Source organism: Apis mellifera, linkage group LG15 (genome assembly GCF_003254395.2).
Source record: "Apis mellifera strain DH4 linkage group LG15, Amel_HAv3.1, whole genome shotgun sequence".
NCBI classification, from domain to species: domain Eukaryota; kingdom Metazoa; phylum Arthropoda; class Insecta; order Hymenoptera; family Apidae; genus Apis; species Apis mellifera.
The window spans coordinates 2,501,338-2,528,659 of NC_037652.1; the positions used below are offsets into that span (position 1 = coordinate 2,501,338).

At 28.1% G+C, this 27,322-nt stretch overlaps 1 protein-coding gene and 2 long non-coding RNA genes across 6 annotated transcripts; 2 read left to right on the top strand and 1 right to left on the bottom strand.

Annotated features, from left to right (window-relative positions):
- Positions 1–1,181: 1,181 nt before the first annotated feature.
- LOC107965606 lies at positions 1,182–2,573 on the top strand. The gene is made up of 3 exons (XR_003306166.1): positions 1,182–1,688; positions 2,238–2,292; positions 2,484–2,573. It is a non-coding gene; the product is annotated as an uncharacterized LOC107965606 (long non-coding RNA).
- Positions 2,574–3,733: 1,160 nt separating this feature from the next.
- Positions 3,734–27,195, top strand: Argk (arginine kinase). 4 transcript variants are annotated; one of them, XM_006559180.3, is made up of 5 exons: positions 3,734–3,808; positions 5,894–6,096; positions 23,877–24,234; positions 24,448–24,822; positions 24,925–27,195. In XM_006559180.3, the coding sequence occupies exons 2-5, from the start codon at positions 6,014–6,016 to the stop codon at positions 25,270–25,272; spliced, it is 1,164 nt and encodes a 387-aa protein (XP_006559243.1). In that variant the 5' UTR covers positions 3,734–3,808; positions 5,894–6,013; the 3' UTR covers positions 25,273–27,195.
- On the bottom strand, positions 13,928–15,728 carry LOC113219276. The gene is made up of 2 exons (XR_003306167.1): positions 15,480–15,728; positions 13,928–15,358 (listed from the first exon to the last, which is right to left on the bottom strand). It is a non-coding gene; the product is annotated as an uncharacterized LOC113219276 (long non-coding RNA).
- Positions 27,196–27,322: the final 127 nt, after the last annotated feature.

The window sequence follows — 27,322 nt, forward strand, 5'->3', positions numbered from 1 at the left end:
TCAGTATCATGTTACAATTATTATCATACTGGCACTTGTTGAAAATGAACAGATAAACACAAAAAGCAAAATCTTCATTTCTAATCTTCATCACGCCAATAAAACTATATATATCCAATATCGATTTTTATTACCGATTGTCAATTTTAAATTTTTATCAGGTGTTTTAATTTCTTTAAATAATTTAGTCAATAATCAATAAAATAGTGAATATTAATTATAAATGAATTCCATTTATAATATACAATTATATATTTTAATTTTGATAAAACGAATTATCCATAGGAACTAAATGAAAGAGACAGGTTCTCGTTAAACCATAACTGTGGAAACGGCATAAAACACTTCTCAGGATAAAAATAACGGACGAGGAAAAGTAATTTCCTCCCGGCCATTGACGCAACTTTCCTCATCAACCCAGCCAGACCGGCCAACTCAAAGCATTACATAATTCTTCTAATGATGATAATGTGTTGTATCGGTGTGGTAGAATTTTTTTAAAATATTTTTAATAATAATCCCAATGCAAAGTTGTCTTCATTTTTTGTTTCAATTTCAATCGGTACAACTTTCTCGTTGAAGCCGTTGTTGCTAATTATATGTATACGTTCTCTTCCTCGAACACAATAATCGTTCCTTGAAACCGATCGATTTTCAGACGTATCGATTACGGATAATAAGTTTCCATGCTGGCCGCCACTGACTGACATTGACTGGAAAGTGAAATCAGAAGAAGAAGTGAAACTTATTTAAAAATATATTCACTAATTCTAATTACCAATTTATCAAAAATTAAATTATATATATAGTATATTTAATTCTAATAAAGAGACTGATAACAGCTGATTGGTTTATTAACATAAATTAATCAAAATTATATGTGTAATTTTAACAAATTTCAAGAACGTTAATTTTCCAAGTTTATCTTTAATAGAAAACAAGGAACCTCATTTAATAAATATTAATTGTATTTCTATTGAATATTTATATTCTTAAGGGGGATTTATAACTGAAAATTATATATAATTCAATAATTTTAAAACATGGTAATTAAAAGAAAGACTTAAAAAGATCTTATATATATATATTCTTATATATCAAAGAAAAACAGAGAGATTGTGCATTACATTATAAATCTTTCAAACTGTGATGTTAAACACAAGAGAGATTTATTCGAATAAACATCTCTATAACAATTCATCTTATTAAATTATCACCTATTAAAAATCTATAGGTATTTCAATTGATTTATGCTAATCTATTGTAACTTACAAAAACATTATTGTAAAAGATAATTTTAACAAATTAGCAATTTAAAAGGAAAGAAAGTAGTTAATAAATTTATGAAGGATCATAATTAGATTTCATAGATTAGAAAATTATAATAAATTGGTCAGCCTCAGAAGGAGAAAAATTTGATAGATTTAAGGAGAAGGATCATTTTAGACATTCCCATTGGCCCGATAGGGAAGGTAGGTATGTAGGTTTCGTATTGATCTCCACGTTGCGGCGACCTTTAATATCCCCTCTCTTCTAACTCCTAGCCTGTTGGATGAAACGAGAGGAATAGAGCAACGAGGGAAGTCGAGGGGAGTCCTGAACGCGACCTACAACAAGCACCGACAGGCGCACAGCTGATTTCGTAACGACCAGGCGACACTCCCGGAGTTTCACCGTTCTCCGGAAACGTTCAGTGATCTATATATTCTAGGGAATTCAGGGAACAATACGGAAACGGACTAACTGTAAAATATTCTGAAAGTTCAGCGTAAACGATATACGAATATTGAATATTTTACAGATAAAAATCTCTGAATCAGAAATTCAATAAATTTTTTATATTTTTAAAATGTTTAAAAATTATTACATTCTAATGTAATTTTTAATATAAACTTTATTCGTTTCAAATATAAGAAACTTAAAAAAAATTGCATTTTTTTGAACAAATTAAATGTTTCGCCGGAATTTTAAAGAAAAAAAAAAAATATTAAAATAAACAATTTTATGAAATTTTATGACATTTGAAATATATAAAAATTACTAATTATTCGAATATTTTGCAGAGTATATTAATAAAAAATTATTATTTGAATATTTTTATAAAGTAATTTTCAAGTATTTAACAAGTATTAAGGATGATGCTAAAAATGACATCATTTTTATGGTCTCAGAAAATGTAGGGAGACAGCAGAATTAAACAGAGGCAGACACCAAAAGAAGATTACATGTTTTTACAGGCGTATTGTGTCACGGTCAACAAACACGACGTCATAATCGGCTGAAGAAGCTCAGGTGAGAATATGGCATCCGTTATTTATAGACTGTTACATTTACACTTGTATAGAGATTGATTAAAGATAAAACATTGAATAAATATAAAGAGTATAGATAATATAACCATATTTCATTACGATTCGATCATATGGAATATAGTTTCTTCTACAAGGGATTTTTCAGATCATTGAACCTGTTTGTTTTTATAGGAATAGTAGAAAAACGACTTAACTATGCTATGATTCATAAAATTGAGAGCATACCTTGTCTTCTGTAAGAGAATGTTGCATTGTTTTATTAAACTGGAATAGTTCGGCTTGGAACAATTTTTTTTTCTTTCGAAATATAATATAACAATAATATAAAAATTAATAATAATAATTTTCGAAATACAATGAATTTTGTTAATCTTTTTATCTGAAATATAATATAATTAAAAGTAATTTTTATTTGCAATTATTTTTCTGGCATTAATTATTTCCTATCTTTCTTTTTTTATTTCCTTTACAGTGATAATAGATCTTGATTAATATAGATATTCTTTGCTAAATGAGCCATAATTGAATTAGAATATGAGCTGTGTTTGATTTTTATCGAAAAAAAGCATTAAAAAGATTCTGTTATACCTTTCAAGGTGGGTAACAATTGAATAGTTATCTTCTTTTTATGTCGGTTCTTTGTTTCGAGGCCATTGACTTCGACATACTGATCGTATAATTAAACTAGATCGATTATCGATTGTGCACATTGTACTGCATCGTCTATTGAAAAATATAGCAAATTTGTTTTATGTTAGTAGTACAAAAAAGAATAAATGAAAAAAGTAAAATTCTATTATTCAGTTAAAATCGAAAAATCTATTTTTTTTATGTAATTTATATGTCTATCAAACTTTTATAAATATTCAACTCTTCGTGTAGTCCAAGCTGAACTTAGCTTATTTTCGATTATCGATCGTAATATCGATAATTTCCATCAACAATTATTATATCGAAATTGACGAATGATCATTAAAATATAGGAAATAGTTTATCCATTGTCAATTATCTTCAAAAAATTATTTTCAAATGTTCCTGAAAAAACGATAATTTCAATCATTTCCGTTATTTATTCCAATAATTTTTACAAATATCAAATATTCATCATAAATCCAAATATGAACACTTTACGAAGATGCATAATAGAGATTTCTAAAACTTACTGCATATTCGATCATCTTTTATTTCTTTCCGCAAGAATGTGACGGAGAATAATAATTAGGACGAAAAAAGTCGAGGTAGCAACCAAGAAACCCTCGTAGAAACAACGGAACAGAGGAACGTGGCTGGACCGCGAACCGTCCCTGGGAGAGGATTGAGGAGTGAAGAGGGGATATGTACAAAGGAGGGATGTGATTGGCCGAGGCAGAGAGGAGAGGTTCTCGGCTGTCGCGAGGCGAGTTGATTCCGCGCCACTTCGTTTCCGACTCGTGTTCGCGTACGACGTGCCTCGAGGAGTAACTCAGAACACTTCAATTTTCTTTTGTCTGCCAAAGGTAAGCAATATGTTTTTTCACTTTATTGTATGGGACATAAAATCTTGTTCTCTAAATATGCTATAAATATTATGCCGATGTGAACAGAAAATCAAAATTTATCGGATATATAATATATTGTGATTATTTTCTGTGATTGTTTGAATATTATTTGATTATATTATATTATGAAGGAAAGATATAATCAAACGAGGAATATTTTGGAGAGATGATATCAATAAACAGTTGAACGATGAACTGTGACCGTTAGGAATCGGCTTAATTTGTTTTCACGGTGCGATTGTTTTAATTTAGCAAAACTATAAAAATTTTGACTTAATATGCTGCGTATTTAGATAATGATTCATTATCTAAATGATCTTCGATTATCTCTGGAGCTATTGTACATTATCTTGTGCCAACCGGTTTTTAGGTTAGACAGAAAGATCGATCGGGTATACCAATCTGATGTAATCAAATAAATTATTCATAATTTAAACTGTAAATTAATCTTTAGAATGTAGTTATTTTTAATAATATTGATTAGATATATTTTCTATACATTAATAATCTGAAATTGAAAATACAAATAATTTGAATATTCTTATCGTGGTACCTTCGATTCATTGAAATGGCGGATAATTCGTTTCCCAATACAAAGAAAATTATCTTGAATTGAAATTATCAAAATAATTGTATAATAATTAACTTTGGTAAAATATTAAAAAAAATTAACAGAAATGTGAATATATAATTTTTACAAATAAATGATGTAATGGCAATTATTTCTATCGTGTGACCATACATTCTAATGAAATTATTAACCTTTGTTATTAATGTTTTGTGAGTAATATCATATAATTCATAGCTAAGCGTGTCAAATTGATACTCGCAAAAAATGCGATAGACTCAATTCTTGTATTTCAAAGCCAAGTATTTTTTTAGACAATAAAGAATAATTTATAATAGAATTGAAATTTATATAAAATTTAAATTTTATATATTTAAATTATTTAATATATATATTAATAGTTTAAAATATTCAATGGATTTAAATTAAATTTTCAATAGTAATATTATCGATTTTACTCTATGGACTTCAATATTGCTATATTACATCTTTGTAGTTTTTGTTTTAAAAAAAGAAAAAGAGAGATTGATTTTAATTTTATATTGAGAAACGATTAACGATTAACATATTACTACTTAAATATTATTATTGTTTAATCAATAAATTTTACAAAAATGATTAAATTTATTATATATATATATATATATATTTATTTATTATTTATTATATATATATATCTTTGAATTGATTTATTAATATAATGATTCGAATTGTATAAATGTGAATCGATCGATTCAATTTCCGTCAAACGTTTTCAGAAAATATTCAAAAATGGTATAATCTCATTTCTGATTAATCGTTATGCAATCTTCCATTTTTATTATCTTGATAAATGAATTTATATAATAATGATTAGAAAATGTATCAAATATGTAAATCGCAAGGTGCGTTGCATCGGATTTCCGTTGCGGGAATACTGTCAAAAGTAAATTGACAGATTACGGTCAGACCATAGTATAGTAAAACGAGTGGGTGCAGCATGATTACGTAAGGCCAGGGATGCCCAGTGATTCTCAAATTCTTTATTCTAACTTAATTTTTTCATTTTTCTTTTTATATTAATTTCAACGTAAAATATTATATTAATTTATGTAAATAATTTATAGTATTAAATAAGATACATAAAAATAATTTACATCTATATTTTATTATATTTATTTCCTATTTTTTTTCGTATTTGATGATATTTGAATTACTAGATTTCTTGAAGATAAATCGTATATTATCTTAGCATTACAATCAATCAATGATCCGATATCTTCAATAAATTCATAAATCATTCGGAATTATCGATTAATAATACAACATAAATATATAATCTTTAAATCGTAAAAATAATTTAATCATAATTTAATATCAGTTACGTTTAAATCTCTAAATTGCATGACTTTTTAAATTTCTTAAATTATTATTTACTTAAAGCTTTATAAATAATAAGTTTATCTACTTTAAGATAAGTCTATCTATATTTACAGATTTCAAGAATTGGCGAACGTTAAAAAGTTTTGGAATGATTGTAACTGATTTATCATTGCTCTAAAATTTATGAACAAAAGGAAGAAGGAGGTGTCTTATTAGCAAAGAAAAGTGCATCGATGCGTTTCTTAGTAGGAGGCTTGTTATGCCAGAGAAGACCGGAGATTCGTTTGAGCGGCGCGTGCATGCGTTATGGCGTTTGGTAATTCAAAACGGAAATTGATAGTTGGCGGTCTCCCGATCGCGGGGCCCTGCGTGCAAGGAACGCGTCGTTCGTGTTCATTTGCGTGCATGTATGAACGTATGCATACAATTACAGAACCGGAATGCACGCCTGTCTGCCGGCGATGTTTCTCTTTGATCGATTCCTCGCGACACACTCGTATATACTTACACCCTGATATCTCTTGCTTAATCGCGCATTGAGTTTTTAAATAATCCCCAAGACGCTGTAATTAGTTAGAATAATTAACATAATAATAATTAATCGAAGGAATTTTTGCGAATCTCTTTTCTTTTTAAAAAGATGGTAAGGCTAAAAATTTTTTTTTTTTAATATTGTTAATTATCATTGATAATTATTAACGATTAATTTTATGATAATAATATTTCATAAAGTTTTATAGAGATTTCTATTTTTTGTTTGTTACATTATAAATAATAATAATTTTAAAAAAATTTTTTTAATTTTTATTCTTTATTTTTTACGTAATTCTATAAAATTAAATTTAACTCTAAGATATCGTTTCGAGTACCAAGTTTTTCCTTCTTCTACGGACAGATGTGGGTTGTTTGCACAAATGACAACATTACTTAATATCGCATAATTGATCGCGATTAACTATATAGAGATTGCCGATATCGATTCGTCTTATCTTCTTTTCTTCGCACTTGTGATATTTAACACTTTTACAATTTTACGGTGAATGAAAATTGCGCTTTGCTTCATATAATTGGATAAAGGAAACCTTTACTTTACTCAAACCTTTACTTAAGACAAGTATGTTTGAACAAGAAAATATCAATGAAAATGTTGGAGGATAAATTTAAATATGGAATGATATTGATTTAATAAAATTAGCAAAGTTTCCTTCAACTATAATATAACATAATGATTTTCTATATGTATTCTATTTAAAAAAATTTGTTACTTTATTCTTGGTAGATGTAGTAATGGTAATAGTTTTCCTCAGTATGTCAGATTGTGCTTAGTAGTAGAAAATTCACTGAATACTAAGTATTACTTACAATGTATTACTTAACGAGTGTCCACTATTAATCACAATTAATGCAATCTTGGACTGCTTTCCGACTGCTAATTTAAAGTGCAATTATTTCTGTTCAAAAGGTCTTTGAACTCTTTAGAAGACATTTCCGGATCTCCTCCAAGTCGATTTTAATGTTTCAACTTGCATATTTATATTTCATTTACTATGCATTCAATTTTCCATTTAATTTCATTGCAACGAGTTGTATTGTTTTATCATTTATGCTTTTTTATTTTTAGCATTTCTTTATTTTTAATTCATTTGTCATTTTAATTAGATATTTATAAAAAAGGAACTATTTTTTTAATATTTTTTTGCATATCATAAATTTTAATTGTATTCCACGATATTTTTTTTTTTTTTCAAATTCAAAATTAATTATAATTCGTAATTATTAAGAATAAATTTTTATTTATTCTACGACGAGTATACACGATATTATAAAAAATGAATTTTATCGATTGACCTTATTTGGACATTTATACATATTTCATACATTTCCGTTGTGTCTTCGTTACACAAAAATTTATATACACTGTGCTATTATGATCTCGAAGGTTCTTGTGCATTGTCGACTATACTGCATCTTAATAATTCATATCTTTAGATTTTAGTTTGTCCTTGGCATTAGCTATATACGCATATATAAATGATTTCGAAGTGCTTAAAGCCTACGTTAGAATTAAAAATTGCTGAGATTTCAAAGAAATAAACGACACTTTATATTTGATAGAACAATGTAACTCTTTCTGATAACTCAAATAACATCATTTGAACCAAGGTTCATGTGAACGTTATTCAATGCTTAGTAATGCTTAGTATAACTTTTTCATTGTAACTTTAGATAAAGTTTAATATTTTTTAATTGCTTTTGCTAAATTTTATATTGGAATTTAGCATATTTGAAGTTTTTATTTGAATTTCATATCTTTTAAAGTTTTGAAGATAATTTTTCTTCATTATAATAATTATATATTAGCCATATTTATTTTAATATATTACAATTTAATTTTAAATTCAAAGTTTGTTCTATAATTAATAATTTAACTGAGCTCAATTCAGCCTGACATTAAAGAAGTGTAAAAATTTTGAAACTCGTACAGTAAAGCACAATATTGTGAAGTGACAATGAATATATCTGAGATTAAAATCTCGAGTCCAATAATTGAGGCCAGCTATGAAGTTGTACGAGTTTAAAAATACAAATTGGCTAAGTGTGTTATGAGTAACGAACGATTTGCTTGTCATCTTCTTTTAGACACTTTGTTTGCATGAACACTTGATATAATGTAATACACGCATTTATCTTGAATTAGAATAGAATATTAAATCACAATAAAATTTAAAGTTTTGTTATAAAAATATAATCGTAAACAGTGAAAAGTATTACTAAAAAATTTTTATATCTTTTGAGAAGAATAATTACTTTATATTTTAAAAACGATTAAATGTAATTGAATAATAATCTTTTTTTATAAAATTAAAAATTTGTTCATAAAGTTTTATATTATATGAAATGAAATATATATTTAAATAGATATTAAGCATAATATATATTAAATTTATTAAAAAAAAATATGTATTTTTTTGAATTTTTAAGATTTATCGACCAATACATTTCGAATTATCCCGCGCGCTAAATTTGCGGTAAAGTAACTTTTAAATCTTACCGACAGAGAGCGACACTAGTCAATATGGGTTTGATAATTATAATCAATATATCGGTAAAGATGATTAAACAGAAATTATACAATATTAATATAAGTATTAGCTATATTAATATAATAATTAATAATATATTTAAACAAATATTTTTAATTATAATTTTATTACCGATTTTCTTGATTAAAAAATCAATTATATTTTGACGATTAACTTATTGTATATACTGTTCTCATTCTCACATGATATACGTTGTGAGTAATTTATCTTCATAAAACATGAAACCGGACACTACCTAATCATAAGAACGAACCGTAGAAATTTGCGAAGGCGGCGCTTATGTCGCCATTTTGATGATATCTACATGCATTCCAATCGAAAAACTGAATATATTAATTATGAATTATTAAACACGTTATAATTTTTAATTTAAGATTTATAATTCAAATTAGATGTAAAAAAAAAAATATATCATGAAAAGAAAATTATTTTGAAATAATTTCTGTAATTTCTTTTATTTTTATTTCAATAGAAAAAATTTAAATAGAAATTCAATTGATTATTAATATATATTGTTCAATTTTATAAACTGTATATAATATATATGATTATATAATATAAATAATTTGACAAAAATATAATCGATTCTTATGAAAGTAGTGAATATAAGTGGAATTCACATAATTCGACACGATTCCTTGTGTTAAATTAACGAAGTAGAAATGACCATCATCCGGCTAATTGTGTAATTTGTTCATTTTCTAGTTGGAATACTTGTGACGAAATATTTCTATCCATTTGTTTCTCTCATTTTATTTAAATTATTCTCCATACTTATAAAAATACGTATAAAAATATTTGCTCAAGAATTTTAATTTTTTTAATTCTGAATAAAATATATACGAATGTTTTATTTTAATGAATCTAATTAAACTTAAGTAATTGTGATATATAAATGAAAAATCATTTAATATCACAATTATTGAGAAAAAATTTAGCAAAATATTTTCGTTAAATATTTGATTCGAATCAAAATGTGCCATAGGTCAGTTAATGATAATAGTTTTATATATACGTTCTCTTTAAATGAATTCGATATTCTCTTCTGCTGTCGCGCAATTTTCATCTGTTAAATATGATTATTCATTGTCAGACTTATACATAAGCGTGACGAGTCAATGGTCCTTGAAGTCGCGTCTCGAATCATTTTTCACGGAATTCTCATTCCGATTTCCACTCTTCGTTGCTCGTAATCAGTAGAAGAAATATGTAACATGTTCGTTTTTAAAATTTTTTAAATTTGTTATTAATTTCTTTCCTTTTTTTAATATTCAGATTCTAATATGCGGACTTGTATGTATAAAATAAAATAAAGTTCATTTAACCTTTAGAAAATTGGCAAATGATCGGTCATTAATACTGTTAAAAAAAAAAATGATAGATATATGTATTATATGCATTATATGTGAATTATGTTATATATATATATATATATGTCTTATAAACAAAGTCTTGCCAAGATTTGAATTCCTATAAAAATATTTGATCCCTGTTCAATAAAAATTTATCTTCAAAATATTTTTTAAGCACATTTTTAAATTTAAAAAAATATATATATAATGTAATATACATGTTAATAATGATATAAAATTTTATTAGAAGAAAGGATATAAATTTTTTAATTAAAAGGAAATTAATACTTGAATATAGAATTAGAATAAAGAATTAGGAAAAATTTTTAATATTGAAATTTTCATATTTTTTTAAAATTATTTTTCAATAAAAACAAATGAAATTAAAATGATACATTAGTTTAATCTTATGTATTTGATAAGAATTCTAATATTCTTACAATTTCATATCTGTGTCACAATGCACGCTTTGAATATAATATTTATAAGAAGATAGATAATGGAACAATATTTTTTAAAAAAAAATAGCAGTGAATTTGCTTTTGATTATTAATTTTATTTATTGATTGATTGATAAAAAATATAATAATTAAATATAATAATAATATATAATATAATTATTAAATATAATAAATTTAATAATTAAATATAATAAAATATAATAACAAATATAATAAATATATATAATTATATTATATAATTAAATATTCTTGAATAATTCTAATATTTTAATTACAATTCTATACATACATACATCATAAAAATATAATATAAATTCATATTTTGTTTTGAAGTAATTATTTGAAATACAAAAAAAATAAATAAATCAATCATATTAGATTATGTTCAGCTATAAAAAAATAAACAATTGATGAAGTACTTATAAAATGAACAAAATAGAATTGAAATTTTAATGATGTTACTTTTCCTTTAATTTATTCCGTATATGAATATTGCATTATTTCAACGAATTTAATTGCCCCAAATAATGAGTTTCAACTTATTGTGATAATGACTGCTTTATTTACCTTGGAATTTCGCATCCATATTTTTCAAATTGCACCAAGCGCGAGTATCACAATGATAATCATCATATTATTGCGGAATTCTTGCTCATATATATTATAACCGGATTTAGAGAAAGTGGTGCAAACTTTCGATGCAAGGCGACCCGTGGTTCTCAACTTCTTTTCTCCTTTTAAAATTTTCGAATATTAAAAATTCCGAAAGAACAGCACAAGGTTGGTTAAATAATAAATTTATTTATCTTTCTATATTTCGCACAAAATAAATCTTACATAAAATTTTTACGTTATTTTTATCACATCAAATATTAATATTTTTATTAATAAATATTAATTTCATATATCAAATTCTTAATTTAAATTATAAGAATACGATATTAAAAATTAGTAAATTAGCAAATTCGATGCATAAAGAACAATATCGTTATTAATTAATTAATTAAAAATTTAAGTTGATAAATGATAATTAATTTATTTTAAATATAAAATAATTGATATATCTTTCACAAAAGAATTTTACAAAGATTCTTAAAACGTATGACAAGTTTTATTTCGTAGAAGATACGCTTGTTTTATCTTCGTTTCATGCCTATGGAACGTCAGTCATCATTTTGCAATTCGAAAAGATCTCGATCATTTGGATTCACTTCGGTCAGAATTTATATTCTGAACGGATTCGAGGCACAAATAATGCGACAGTGACGTAACAGGATGTTGCAGCGACGGTACTCGAGTACCGTCGTCTGTATAGAGCTTGATTTTCATGATGTATTACTTACGTTACTCTTTTTTTTTGTATCGAATTTTATTTTACATTCCATTTTATTTTTTCGAAATCAAAATCTTTTGATTATTCATTTTTTTATGAATAAAAACTGAATTAATTAAAAAATTCCCTTCAGATTTTCTAGAAAGAAAATTGAATTAAATTTGATAAAAAAAAAGAAATTTTCAGTGAAGATATATTTTATATAACAGATACATATCTTTCGTAATTTTTATATAATATTTAATCTACAAATTTTTGCTAAGGTTACGCATCATGAGATGAAATGATGATTTCTTATCAAATTTCTTGAAAAAAAGAAATTTTTATCAACGTTATCTACAATAAGATTTTAATCTTTAGATCTTATTTTTAATCTTTAGGGAAAGATAAATTTAATTAGATTTTAAAATATAATTTTTTTCTATTATTTATTACAACAATAACAATAGATGATTTTTCTAATTTTCTGAAGTTGTCTATAACTATTAATCGTTTATTACAATTTCATTAAAATTTCGATTACGTTGAGATATCTTTTTAATTTATTTAATATAAATCGATCGTTAGAAATATATTTTAAAAAGATTTTAAAAATTGATTATAAAAAAAAAAGATATAAATTTCCACATAAATATTTATACATGTATTATAGTAAATTTTTAATTCTCCAAAAAAAAATCAAATCATCATCGGAAAAAAAACTTAAAAATCGCATAAATCTCGCAACGATCATCATCTTGATTATAAGTTTCCAAGGCGGAGAAGAGGAGACGAATAATAGAAAGAATCGAATAGTTCGGGCCTTATCTGAGTCCGATAACGAAATACGGTGTTACAATCGTTTTATCGGTGAGATGTTCTCGAAACTCAATCCAGATCGTAATCGCTTTTCGTATCATCAACCTTTTTGATTCACTTGTAACTGCAGAGATATCTTTTCGTTCGTATCTCGTTACGTTTGATAAAACGTCTCGAAATTTCGCCACGAATTTTTTACCGTCCTTGATTATGTAATTATATACGCGATCCTCTAGAGAATGTATCGTGCAATTTCTAATATACGATGGAATGAAAAATCTTTTTCCATAAATACATTTCGACGCTCTACATTTTTTCTTTTATCCATTTTCTCGATCGATAATATCGCAATATTTCTAAAAAAAATTTTCCCTTGCATATCAATTGGATTCAACAAGATTTTCCAAAAACATTTCCTGTATAATAATAGCGCGTTAGTTACGAAAACGGTTAATTGGACATTCTTGCGAGTTTTGGGTTTAATGAAAAAGATCAGCGGGGACGATTACAGGTTCCCTCGTTTGGAGAAACGCAGGGAGGGAAAAGGCGAAATTACGCGTGCCCCGGGGTGAGAATACAAGTGGCCGCAAGTCGGCCAACAAACCGAAACAATGAAAACAAAAAGTGTCCGCATTTACCCTGGGCTGCATGTTGTTTCTGCCCGCGCCCCCGCTTCATCCCCGCTCTTTCATCTTCGTCGAGGCTTTTCACTGTAACGCGAAAAACTTCGAAAGGGCAGTTAAAAGACGCATCCTTACCCTACGCTTTCATCGCGCTTTGATTTAGGAGGAATCGTTCTAAATTGACGTACCTGATGTAGTAGCAGTAGCAATTTGTACGTAATTGTGGTATTGAATAGTATTAGTGAAATATTTTTTATTATATAAATGTATGTATATAGAAGAGATTAAGAAATTAAATCAGTATTTTTATTTGATTTTTCTTTTTTTTTTGAATATTGATATTGAATTTTAATTGATTTTTCTTTTTAAATAGAACAAGGCAAATATAATAAAAAATGTTTATTTATAGAAATGTGTATGGTAGAAAATATAAAATATTTGGCTTCTATATATATGATCAGGACGAATCTTTGATATTTTTTTTTTAATGATAGGTTAAATCATTATGAATCACATAATGAATCACAAATTGAGAAATTAAATTAATTTTTACATTAATAATTTCTTGTAGCATTATCTATGGAGGAAAATTTATATTTTATTAAATTAAAATTTTTATGTAAAGAATTTTCTACTCGTCGAATCACGTAAGAGAATCTTATGAAAAGTTCAATTTTTTTTATAAAATCAATAATAAAGAAACGAAATTGTGAATTTTGTAAAATCGGAAAAAAAAAGAAAAAGAAATCAATTGTAATTCAGTCTACTTGCATTTCAAATAGAAGCATTACGAACAATACCTCGTAAACTCGATATATACTAGAGAAGCTTACAGTATTTAGTATATACGTTCATGGTGAGTGAATGCGCTTTTAACCCATTCCCATTCATAGCTCGACACACGTATTAATACGTGGAGGACACGTGTGTATTTGGGATACATCGGTATATATGTATATATATATATATACAAGTGAATGAAGAAAACGACATCTTACGATCGTTCACACCTCCCATTATTGCACGAGACCGTGCTCCTCTCGTAGGATAATCATGCATTTATACCAGTCAGTAATCTACATCCCTCTCCACTCTGTGAAATTGCGTATTTAGACACAAGGTAATAGGAGATGATGATCCATCTTTACTCGATTCTCTCCTCCTAACTGTCCCCCTCGTATTTCATTCGATATTTTATTCATTGTTAGCTGGCTTCGATCATATTCAAACATATTTTCTGGGATGGGAATGATAATTTATTGGGATATATGTTTTATTATCTGTCTAATCGAAAAGTTTGAGATGAAAAAGGTGAATAAAAATGATGTTGAAACTTGTATTTATTGGGATCATTTAAATATAAAAAATATATTTTTATTCTGTTTTATTTTTTATTTCCAATGATTGCAATTATTCGAATATTTCTAATATAAATAATTGAAATTTTGTACAATACAAAAAAGTGGATATATATTTAAAAATTGGTAATTAAGGATCAGCTACGTGTGCTTTTCTATTCAAATAATGTCAGGCTAAATCTTTTTTATTTCAATCTTTCACTACATATATATTGTAGGATCAATTTCACCGATCACTATATATAGCACATGAATTTTCACGCATACATAATTTATTGTCGACTTCTGCCAAATGGCTTCAAGTGGATCACCTATTAGATTTTTCTATTATCGGTTCTCATTGCTTTGTTCATAGTACCTACGTGTTCATAATTACACAAAGTAATTTGAAATATGTATGAAGATTTCAATTTTCTATTCCTCATTCTGCGTGGTTCATTTGGGAGAATACAATTGAATAGTATTGTTACTATTACATTGATTATATTGAGCAGTTATTGATTTTCAACTGTGACTTCAATATTTTAATATTCCATTTATTTTAATATACTAAAATAATAATGCTGTATTTTAAAGTATCATTTTATAATATTTACATTTTAAATATTGAATAATAAAATTTTGTAGATTATATAAATTAAAATTGAATAAATCAGTTTGAAGTATTTACATTTCAATACCAATAAGAATATGCAAGCAGTTAATTGGTCGATAAACATGGCCAAGAATCAATTCTTTTTTTTTTCTTCTTCTTCTTCTTAATCACTTCTCTGAATTGAAGTATCCCAATCTGGATCCAGAATTTCTCGATACACCGGTTCTCTTTTCATTTCCCGATTCTCGAGAAAAATTTAGAAAGTTACATTCACTGTATAGAGAGTTCATGAAAACGCGTCTTACGACACAAAGGAAAAAAAAAAAATAAATCAATGAAATTGACGATAGATATTATTCATTATTATTTATATATATTCAAGAAATTTATATAATTTATTTTTAGTTTTTCTATGAATTGTTATTTTTTGCAATGAACACACAAGTTAAAATACATTAAGGCGTTGCGTTAAACGTTATATATTTCGAGCAGAACCGAAAACTGTACCGTTTCAACCACATTGACGTATGGGACATGCTCCGTGTGTGCGTATAGATTCATACTGTACGTACGAATAAATACACGCGTATACGTGATTTTCCACGCATACGTAACACGGAGGCTGGTGGCTGGTGTAGGTGTAGGTGCGTGCTATCGACCGGGTATCCTTCTGTGCTGGACGCCGCCGGTGTGCCCCACCCTGAAGTGAGTAGCAAGGGACCGAGAGAGCCATGCTTCGCGAGGAAGACAAGGACAGGCCGGTTCGCGAATGGTAGTCGAGAAAAGGACGGATAGTCACGGCGTAGAGAAACGAAAGATGTATCGAGCGAGAACAAAAGAGACGGAAAGAACACCGTGGAACCAGTGCAAAAAGAAAACAGAGATGATTTTAGAAGAAGAAAATAAGAGTGGAAGCAAGCGGATCCGATGAGGGAAAGCGAGAAAAAGAGAAAGAGCGTGAATTTGCGAAAAGGGGGGAAAGTCGTTTAAAGGTAGACAAGGAGCAACAACAGAGTGACAGGAGTAAAAAGAGAGGTAAACGGAGATTCGTATGGACGTGAAAAGAAAGAGACGGAAAGTCACTGCGAGAAAGAGAACGCTAGCCTGGAATGAGAAGGATAGAGCATAGAAGGGAGGGGGAGGCGGAGAGAGAGACAGATATAGAGGGAGCGAGATAGAGAGAGATCACGGCACGCAGAAATGCCTCCTGCTTAGTGATAGCGTAGAGACTGTAGTGTTCACATCACACGCGACACACCGAAAATTTTTCGTACGTTCAACGCGTGCCGCTAGAGAACCATTCGATTTCACGACACGATAATTAGTTACGTTACAAAATACGTTACACACATATTTACATGTGTATACATACATTATTATATACATAGAAAGGCACGAGCGCGATCATCTCGATAAACGCACACACACACACATATATATATATATACACACATATACGCACAGAACAACGCAGGAGAATATTGGAAGGACATACCAGATATAAAGTAATAACAAGAAGGATATTTCTTGTGTCAAACACTATCTTTCTTCGGGAACAACAATTACGCACATATTTACGACTGTGACCGTCTTTTTGAGAGTGCTTTTTTTACAAGAACTTTTTTCATCGAAATACGAATCCTGATTATTCGGATTCTCTTTCCTTCTTACGGTGAGTAAAAGACCATACATTGATTGCATTGGCTGACTATACTTATAGAGTATAATAATATCGTGTTATTTACTTTCACCTTATTTTGACTTTATTGTGTTTCTTGGCGCGTTTTTGTATATTTTAATTCGAAAGAATCGCGAAGTTTTCGACCGGAAGTCGAGAGAATTTTCTTCACGTTTGCGTACTCGATATCGATTGACGGCCGTCAGAGTTCCCCGGGACACGCACAATCCGCTTTCATTTTCACTCGTGACCAGGAAAGACAGTTTAATAATAATAATGTGTAAGACATCGATCGTGATTACCATTCGTAACGTTATCTTTTCATCGATTTTTCATTTTTACCGGTTCTCAAATATTTCTTATATTTCATGATGGATTTTACCCTCAAATCAAAAACGAATCAACAATCGAGCCGGGATCCTAACGTTCTAACGTGAATAATCAATCCAATCGACCGTAATCCAACGTACAATTTTGTCAACACCTTCCGTACTACTACGCTAGTCAGCCAGTGTAACCGGAACTACACCGTTCAGGAACAGTTAGAGAATTTATATATTCCGACTGACTTCAAATCAAATGGAAATCATAATCTGCGTTAATCGAAATAAAATATTATTAAAATTTCGTTTCAATCATATTTATTATAACAAGTTACAATATTTATTAATTCTCTAACTTTTAAATTGATCGGTATTAATTATTTAAGAGAAAAAAAAAAAAAAAGGGGGAAAGAGACCGATTATCGATCGTTTTTTTATAACCATTATTAGGCAATCTTTTTTTGCAAGAAAAAAAAAAATATTTCTACAAAAAAATCCCCGTGAAAGGGAATAACGATTAGGAAGAGACACGACCTTTGACTCTCTGCCAGGGGTGACTAACCCCCCATCAACGTAACTCCAAGGACAACCGGAAGTGCTACGAAAAACACGCTATACACCAAGCTATAGCGTGTTCCGTGTTGGAAACACGCATTCGTTTTCCGTCCATCTTGCCTCGTCGAGGAAGTGTGCCGCCACCCACACCCTCTTGTTCCCCCTCCCCCGTGAACTTCCGGTCTCGAAGATCCTCCTCCAGGACGTTGGAGAAGGAGAACGTGGTGAAGAGGTGAAGTTCGATTATCGAGAGGTGAACACACGAGGTTTACCGCTCTCTGTCAGTTTCTCGCTCGCTGTTTCTCTCGCCGGGGCGTCGTCATCGTTGTCGTCGTCATGGGCGGATGTACCTCGAAGGATACCACGTCGAACGACGAGTACGTATCCATCCATCGAAAATTAATGAGTGTAAAAAAAAAAAAGAAAAATTTGTTTGTGCAACATTACATTAGTTAGTGTGATTTTAATTTTTTCTTTCTTTGGGGAGGGGAGGAAGAATGAGGAACGATATGATACGGTATATTACACGGGCAAAGCGTGTGTATCGGTTTAGTGGTTCGTCGGTGACGTCACTTGGCTCGGTGCCCACCTAGTGACGTAGAAACACGTCAGATCAGACATTCATGGAATTCGTAATTGATGCATCGAAGAGAGATGAATCATTTGAAATATTGTGATTATTATTTAAGAGAAACAAATATTTTTATTTATTATTTTCTTATTTCAATACAATTATCCATTATTCAAACAGCAATTATTATTTGAACAGGAATTTTGAAAAAAATCTTTTTTTGATATATATAAGTTGATATATAATATATTGCTTTAAAAAAAAGAAACAAATTATAAAGCAAAATATGTTACATTTATTTATTAATATTTCAAAGTAAAATTAACAAAAGAATTGAATTTTAGTAAAAAATTTTTAAAAAATATTTATTATTTATTGCGAAATAAAATTAGAGAATTTATACGAAAAATTTTGAGATATCCATGCTCTATCAAAGAGGAATCAGATTCATCAACAAATTATCAAAGTTCTCACCGCTCGATCGTTAAAATTCTTACAAGTTACTCAGAATTTAATTATCCTTCAAGTTTCCCACACATTAAGTATCGAGCCATCAGCAGAGTTTATGTCCTCTGAAGTTTGACAGGTCAAAGATCCCTATTAACTGGAACTTTCGTCTCTTATCTTAGCCTCTTATGATCATTAATCGAGTCTGAATTAATTAGGAATCGTTTTTCCATTTATAAATAACAAAATAATTTTATCGATCGAACATAAAGAAAACTTTTTTTTCTTATTTAATGTTCTATTGTTCGTCAAGTCATTAAGTGAAATTCTCTTTTTTTTTTTTTTTTTTTTTTTTGTATTATTTCATTTTATTGGCTTAAGTATTATCAAGAGTGAATTATTTGAACGGTCTCTTAGGTTCCTTATAAAGGAGCTGGGCCAAGTATATAGCCAGCATTTATAGTGGATAGGGACTACCCCTGTTGGTTCGCACAAAAGGGTTAACCTTCCTGCCCTTACGCAGGGGCGTGGACGGGAAACAGGTCGACTGAAAAATTTTATTTGCATTTCGCACGATATATTGGTTTATGTTCACTTTACCTCCCTTGTTACCATTGTTACCCTTCCTGTATGAAATATGGTTGGAAGGATATTTTAAAAGCTTTTTTTTTGCAACTTTTTTTTGTCTTTTTAATCACTATTTCTTTTCATTTCTTTTCTTTTAATATCACTCACCAGTGAAAAAATATTTCTTTTAATTTTAAAATATTGATTAATTGATTTTTGTCACCATTTTACTTCTCTCTCTTTTTTGAAAAGAGAAATTCTCTTGAACTTTTCCTTTTTTCTTTTTTAATTAAAGGTACACGCAATTAGTATCATAAATGTAAGAAATCTTGTTTAAACATATATGGATATAAATTTAATTAAGATAATAAATCTTCATGAGATAAATTAGAAAAATTTGTCAGATTATTCTTCAGCGAATGAAATATTTATGATTCACTGTTATTCACACGAAAGAAAGTTTAAGGTAACAATTAATTGAAGTTATGGGTAAAGATATTATCCGAGTATATAAGAATGCAAGTCATTTCCAGTAGCACATGAAAGCACAAAAAATCTGTCAGATAAATATATATATATGTATTTATACAAGTTGTTAAAAATTGTGTTTCAAGATACATTGTTAATTATAATTAATTGAAACATTTAATCTATATGCTATCTATATACATTATTTTAACAATTTAATAAAAAGCAATAAAATAATTTATATTTTTAAAATTTATTAATCTTTTAAATTAAATTTGTTATAGATAAAGTAATCATATAATTTATCTTATTATTTTATTTTATCATGCATTATCATTTGCCACTATTATTTGTTCTTAAATTTTTTTTAAATAATGAAAAATTAATGATCTATTGAAATATATCTAGATTTAATGCATTAATATAATGAAAAATTATTTTTCAAATTAATTTTAATAAAATATAATAAAACATAACTTTTTTATCATGTTGAGCAAATTAATTTAATTGATTAAAATGCAACAAGGAATATCAAAAAAATAATTAAATATTATCTAATTTTTTTCTTTAAATAAAAAACTCTGAAAATAAATAATATACGTTAAAAAATTGATACAGATATTTTTCAATTGATCGATTTAATCGATACACGAATTTAAAGATAAGAAATACAGAGTCACTTTTCAACTCAGACTCGAAGAAAACTCGAAAAAAGAGAATAACGCACAAAAATAATTTTAATCTATCACCGAAAAAATCCTCCATGTCGTCAAGTCTCGTTTACAGAAGAAGGAACGAAAAAGGGGGAAAAAAAAAAAGAGAGAAAAAATTTTCGCGTTCGTTTCCACGTGGACTAAATAAAGAGAGAGAAAGAGAGAGAAAGAAGAAATCTCCTCGTGGAAGCGATGAAACCGTATCGTCATCCTGATCCTGATCGACGTCGGTGATATCGTGCCGCAACTAATGCCTGCCTGCCTGCCTGCCCGCCCGCCACAATTCTTCCTCTTCGTCGTCGACGGTTTTATAAAGAGAAGGAGAGGATCGACCGTTAACTGTTCGTGTCGCTTATAAATAGGCGCATAACCCGGGGCGATAATCGAGGCATAATCGGCGCATAATCGTCGACAATGGGTGTATGCGCGTCGCTGGGCATATGCGAATCGTCGGACGAAACGAACGTCGAGGTCGAGTACGTATTTACGCTGGTACACGCAGTGTTTCGAATCGGCTGAAAGGCAACCGAATCTCGCAATCTCGCTCGAACTTGATATTTTATTTTTTTTTTTTTTAGAAAAGAAAGAACGAAACGATCGTTTGAAATCGTTTCTATTGTTGCAGTTTTTTTTCTTTTTTGATAATCAAAAAAATATTGGAAAGAAAAAGAAGAAGATTAAATCACTTAAGTGATTAATCACTTGAGTTATTACGAGATGTAAGGGATAGAATCCCCTAAAAGAGATATAAGAAAGTAGAGAGAAAGAGGAGGGAGGGAGAGAGACTTCAACTATTAAATATTGAAAATTTGATAATATTTATAGGAAAAAGGTGGAATAAATTAATCAATTATGATTAAGAATTTTGATGATTAAAAATTGAAAGAGTTTAAATTAAAACATTTATAATTATTAACAATTATCACAATAATTTGATATAATGAAAAAGCTGATGAGTTCTTTTAAAATAAAGAAGTGGAAAGAGATTAGAATATGAATTGATGAAAATTTTTAAAAAGAATACACAAGAATAAGAGAGGAATTTCTCTATTTTGTAAAAAAAGAAAAATTAGAAAAAATAGAATTTAAGTTCATTGTATTTATAACATTTATAATTGTAGCATTCTCCATTTTATAAAACGATATAAAATGGAAGGAAAAGTTTAATCAATGAACATTAAGAATTAGATATTTAAAAAAAGGGAAAAGAGTTCGAGCGATATATTATGTGTACAATTTCAAAAATTGCACCAAACATCAAAACACGCCTATAATTATCACTAATTGTGTAATATACTTTGCTCAAAATAATTAATTAAAATTAAAATTTGTACATTAACTCTGATATTTATAAACTACAATAATTATTTTCTCACATTTTGAATGAAGTATTTAATTATTTTGAGCTGAATATTTGGCACTTTGCAAAAACAGTCATGGCACTGATAATAAATATGTTTTATTGATGTGTTCATGTAATCATATTATAATTTTACTTTGCAATATTGTACCGTTAATTATCAATATTATTATCTAAAAATCTTTCTTAAAGAAAAACTACATAAACTATATATTTAAATGATTAAATGTTTAAATGAATCCATAAAATTTTTTGTTGAATCAATTTATAATATATATATATATATATATTTTGTTGAATATTAATATTAAGAAAGAAATATTTAGTTGAAAATTTGTTACTGTTACTATAGAATATTGTATAGAATATTTTATTGTATAGAATTTTTACAAAATGCTTCTTTATTTTCTATTCGTCTATTAAAAATAAAATTCAAATATTTTTTATTATTGCTTATAATATTTAATTACAATTTTAAATTAATAAAAATATATATATATACAATTTATAAATTAAGAAAAATGTTCCTGAAAGATATCCTTAATACAGTGATACGATAATAAATATAAAAATTCTTAATTGTATAGTTTCCAGATTTGTTAGATGTTTCATCTAAACTATACTGTTAAAAATTGGCACTACGTTCACATCAAAAATCGACACCACATTCACATCGAAAATCGATGCCATGTTTCGATTATTCTTACTCCTTTGATAAACTTAAATAATAATGAATCCTTTTCTAAAATTTGCATATAAAAAAGTACGGTTAAAACGGTGCATAGAAGAAAGGTGAACAACGAATTTCCCGATGACAGCCACACTTAAAATCCTTAAAATCTTCTCTAAATCGAACAATATGTATCTTTTAAAATCGCCTCGATTCATCAATTATTCTATCAACTATCAAATTATTAAAGTATTTGATATGTGAGTACAACAAGGATTTTGAACGATTTTTGTACATATCATTTCATTAATTATTAGATATTTTATAATTGTTGAATGAAATTTATTATCAATTATGATCATAATTATAATAATTATTATATGGAGCGTGTGCGAAATTTATTGAAGCATTATCATCGTCGTCGATGGAATTGTTTTGTAGCTCATAGAGTTATGAGAGGGTTGCAAAAGTTGGATGATAATAGGGTTGATGTTACGTAAAAGTTATATAGGATATATATATATATATATATTGGCAATATTAAATTCCTCCTTCGATACAATAAAACATAAAATAAGAAGAATTGATATATTAAGAATATTATAGAATCTTAAAATATATTCCATTATGAAAAGAATCATTTCGCGATTATCGTAGACAATTTGATACAAATTATATAAACAGATATAATTTTTGTGATAAGGCATGCTGATAAAGAATCGAAACGACACTCACATACAATTTTGATTATCTATAGAATAATCATCAATCTATCTTAGTTTTTAAATTAGTACAGAGATCAATATGTATCTAAGTGCAAGAAAAAAAAAGCTAATTTTTCTGTTTCCACTAATTTATTTAATATTTTTTTATCTCACGTAAAAAACAGTTAACATAAAAATATTAAAATTTTTTTATAATTTGATTGGATTGATTTTAACTTCCTATTCATAATTTTTAAATTTCAAACATTTATATTTTATTTTTATATTCTTTTTTTTTTTAATAAATTCTTAACAAATAAGAATTGAAAAAAGAAATTTTAAATATTTTTTCTATGTTATATTTATCTCTCAGTATAAAATATTCAATTTATATATTTGATGTAATTTCTTTACAGCAAAAAAAGCAATATGGTTGACCAAGCTGTTTTGGATAAACTAGAGACCGGCTTCAGCAAATTGTCTAGCTCAGATAGCAAATCATTGCTGAAGAAGTATTTGTCCAAGGATGTCTTTGATCAACTAAAAACGAAGAAAACCTCCTTCGATTCTACTCTTCTAGATTGTATCCAATCTGGTATAGAGAATTTGGATTCTGGCGTTGGCATTTACGCCCCTGATGCTGAGGCTTACACACTTTTTGCTGACCTCTTCGACCCCATTATTGAAGATTATCATGGTGGTTTCAAGAAGACTGACAAGCATCCACCAAAAGATTTTGGAGACGTTGATTCTCTTGGCAACCTTGATCCAGCTGTTAGTATTATAAAAAATATAATTTAATAATTAAAAGTTATGATATTAATTAACTTTGATTTTATATCTTCTATGTTTTCAAAGTTATTCTCAGATAATAATGATTTTCAGATTATAGAAAACTAATATCATTTGTGATATATTTTAAACAGTAAAAAAATATTCTTTTAAAATTTTTATGTATTGATTAATTTTCTTTTTTTTTTTTTTTAGAATGAATTCATCGTTTCCACTCGTGTAAGATGCGGTCGCTCCTTAGAAGGTTATCCGTTCAATCCTTGCTTGACCGAGGCTCAGTACAAAGAGATGGAAGAAAAAGTCTCCAGCACTCTGTCAGGTTTAGAGGGTGAACTGAAGGGGACTTTCTATCCTTTAACCGGCATGAGCAAAGAAACTCAACAAAAATTGATCGACGATCACTTCCTGTTTAAAGAGGGTGATCGCTTTTTGCAAGCTGCCAATGCTTGCCGCTTCTGGCCCACTGGCCGTGGTATTTACCACAACGATGATAAGACCTTCTTGGTCTGGTGCAACGAGGAAGATCATCTTCGTATTATTTCCATGCAGATGGGCGGTGACCTTGGACAGGTAAAAATAAATATCTTTTTTAATTCTTTATCTTGTGTCAATAATTTATAACTTTGTAATGTGATTAATTTAAAAAAAAAAAAAAAATGTTAATTTTTACAGGTTTATCGTCGTTTGGTACATGCTGTAAATGAAATCGAGAAACGGCTTCCTTTCTCACACAATGATCGTCTCGGTTTCCTGACTTTCTGCCCGACTAACTTGGGCACTACAGTCCGTGCTTCTGTGCACATCAAGCTGCCTAAATTAGCCGCCAACAGGGCAAAACTTGAGGAAATCGCAGGGAAATTCAATCTCCAGGTCCGTGGTACTCGCGGGGAGCACACCGAGGCTGAAGGGGGCATCTATGATATTTCTAATAAACGGCGTCTTGGTCTGACCGAGTATCAGGCTGTGAAGGAGATGCACGATGGAATCGCCGAGTTGATTAAACTCGAAAAGGAACTTTAAATAACGCGCCAGAGACAAAGCAATCACGCGATCATTTCCCTTTATTCGTCCTTTAGACGTTCTTGATACATCGAGGATCCTTTCTTTGAAAAAAAAGACAAGAGATAAAGATCTTCAATTATCACATCATTTTTGTAAAAACTTTGAAACAAGCGATTGAGAAGTATTCGAAAAAAAAAAAAAAAAAATGTAAAGTATTATAATTCGTTTCTAAAGAGTGAGAAAAAATAAAAGAATTGTGAAATTCGTTCTGAAAAATAAACAAAAAAAAAAAAAAAAACAATTTCTAAAGAGAAACAATGGGGCATTTTTTGAATTAGCCATTTTGTTCACGTGAAATAAAAAATGATAGACAATTTTTTGTCTTCTAATTTTAAATAAATCCTAATCCTCGATGTGCTAAGATCTCTTCAACGCAGCTACAAGCGCGTACTTCTTAGAGTTCTAAAAAGGAGTCGATGAAAGCTTGGTTCACGATGAGATAATTCCTACAAAGGTTTAGTTCGTCTAGTCGAAACCAAAAAAAAAAAGAAAAAAAAGAAAAAAAAAATTAAAAAGACATAAAGCATTCTGAATTTTGAAAGATAATCTAGGATTGTTGTCGTGAATGATAAGCTTTGCGCGTCTCCAAGGTATCCATCTTTTCTTTACACACGCGTTATGATTATTATTATTATTACTACTACTATTACTATTACTATTATTATTATTATTATTATATTAATTAATATTATTACTACTATTATTAATATTATTACCATTATTATTATGTCTCTTACGTTGAATCAAGTTCCTTTTTATCAGTCCATATGAACAAAATGAGAAAGAGAAGAGCAACTTGTATTATATGTTACGTATAATACGCATTATTATATTTTCAAAAGTATTTTACTTTTGTTTCATCCTATTTTTTTTTTAAAAACATGTAATCCAGCATGTAGAAAAAATACACGCAGTATTCTTTCATTTTCTCTTTCATTTTTTTATTCTTTTTATCTGTAACCTTCTTTTGTTTTTGTTTTTGTTTTGTTTTTTTTTTTTTTTGCCGTATTATTTACCGGGAATATCCTTATATCTACACGTGTTATTTCGTATAAAAATTCTTCAACATTTGTAATAACGAAAAAAGGCAAAGATGAATTAATCATTATTTATAAAAATTTGCATTGATCGAACGGATCGCGATGCTTTCCGTTTAATCCACGTTGAGGATGTTTTGAATTTTGTACGATTGCCTCGCAGAAAGAAGTCGTTTTCAATTCTATCTTAATTTTTTTACAGTCATGAACAGATGTTTTTGTTCATGTCAAAATAAGTCAAAGTATCATTTAATAATAATATAGAAAACGAGTTTATATGAATCAAAAAGGCAAAAATCATTTTTCAAAGAATATTTCTATCAGTGTTTAATTATATTATTCAATATTTGAATTGTTATCATCTTGATATTCTTCAAAACTTTCATGGAAAGGTTGATTTAATTGACTATATTATCTTTTGGAAATGAGGTTATATTCTGAAGGAATTCTTGCTAAGTAAAATAATATATAAATTTTATTATGTTTCTAAATAAATATTATGAAATTTAGTGATAATAATTTTTAAATATTCAAAACTATAACAAAGAATTTTTTCAGTCTTTCATTTTGAAATCTAAATCTAGTTTACAAATCCGGTCTTTGATGTGTTAAAAAAAGAATGCAACAAGTGCAATGTCTGCAACATCCCGGCAGCAGTATTCTAACGTATGTAGGAAAGGATGTTACACGCATGTTGTTTTTCCATTCTCGTTTTTTACCAAAACCAAGAACATCTGCGACGAATATAGCATACTAAATGCTGCAGCTGAGGCAGTAACAGTTTCACTATCAGATGTATGAAAATGTGAGTTTAAAAACACGAATAAAAAGACATACATAATAATATACTATTTTTTTTCTTTAACTTTACCTCTTTTGAAAAATATATATAACAGAAACTGCAAATTTTTGAAAAGAATTATTAATTTTATTTCATAAACATAATATCATTTATAATAAATGATTTTTAT

What these genes read in the sequence shown, in the direction of transcription:
- Argk (XM_006559180.3), top strand. Translation starts at nt 6,014, where the DNA reads ATGCGTTTCTTAGTAGGAGGCTTGTTATGCCAGAGAAGACCGGAGATT. An exon ending in TGCATGCGTTATGGCGTTTG is followed by an intron (nt 6,097 to 23,876) that starts GTAATTCAAAAC and finishes ATTTCTTTACAG; the next exon opens with CAAAAAAAGCAATATGGTTG. An exon ending in TGGGCGGTGACCTTGGACAG is followed by an intron (nt 24,823 to 24,924) that starts GTAAAAATAAAT and finishes TAATTTTTACAG; the next exon opens with GTTTATCGTCGTTTGGTACA.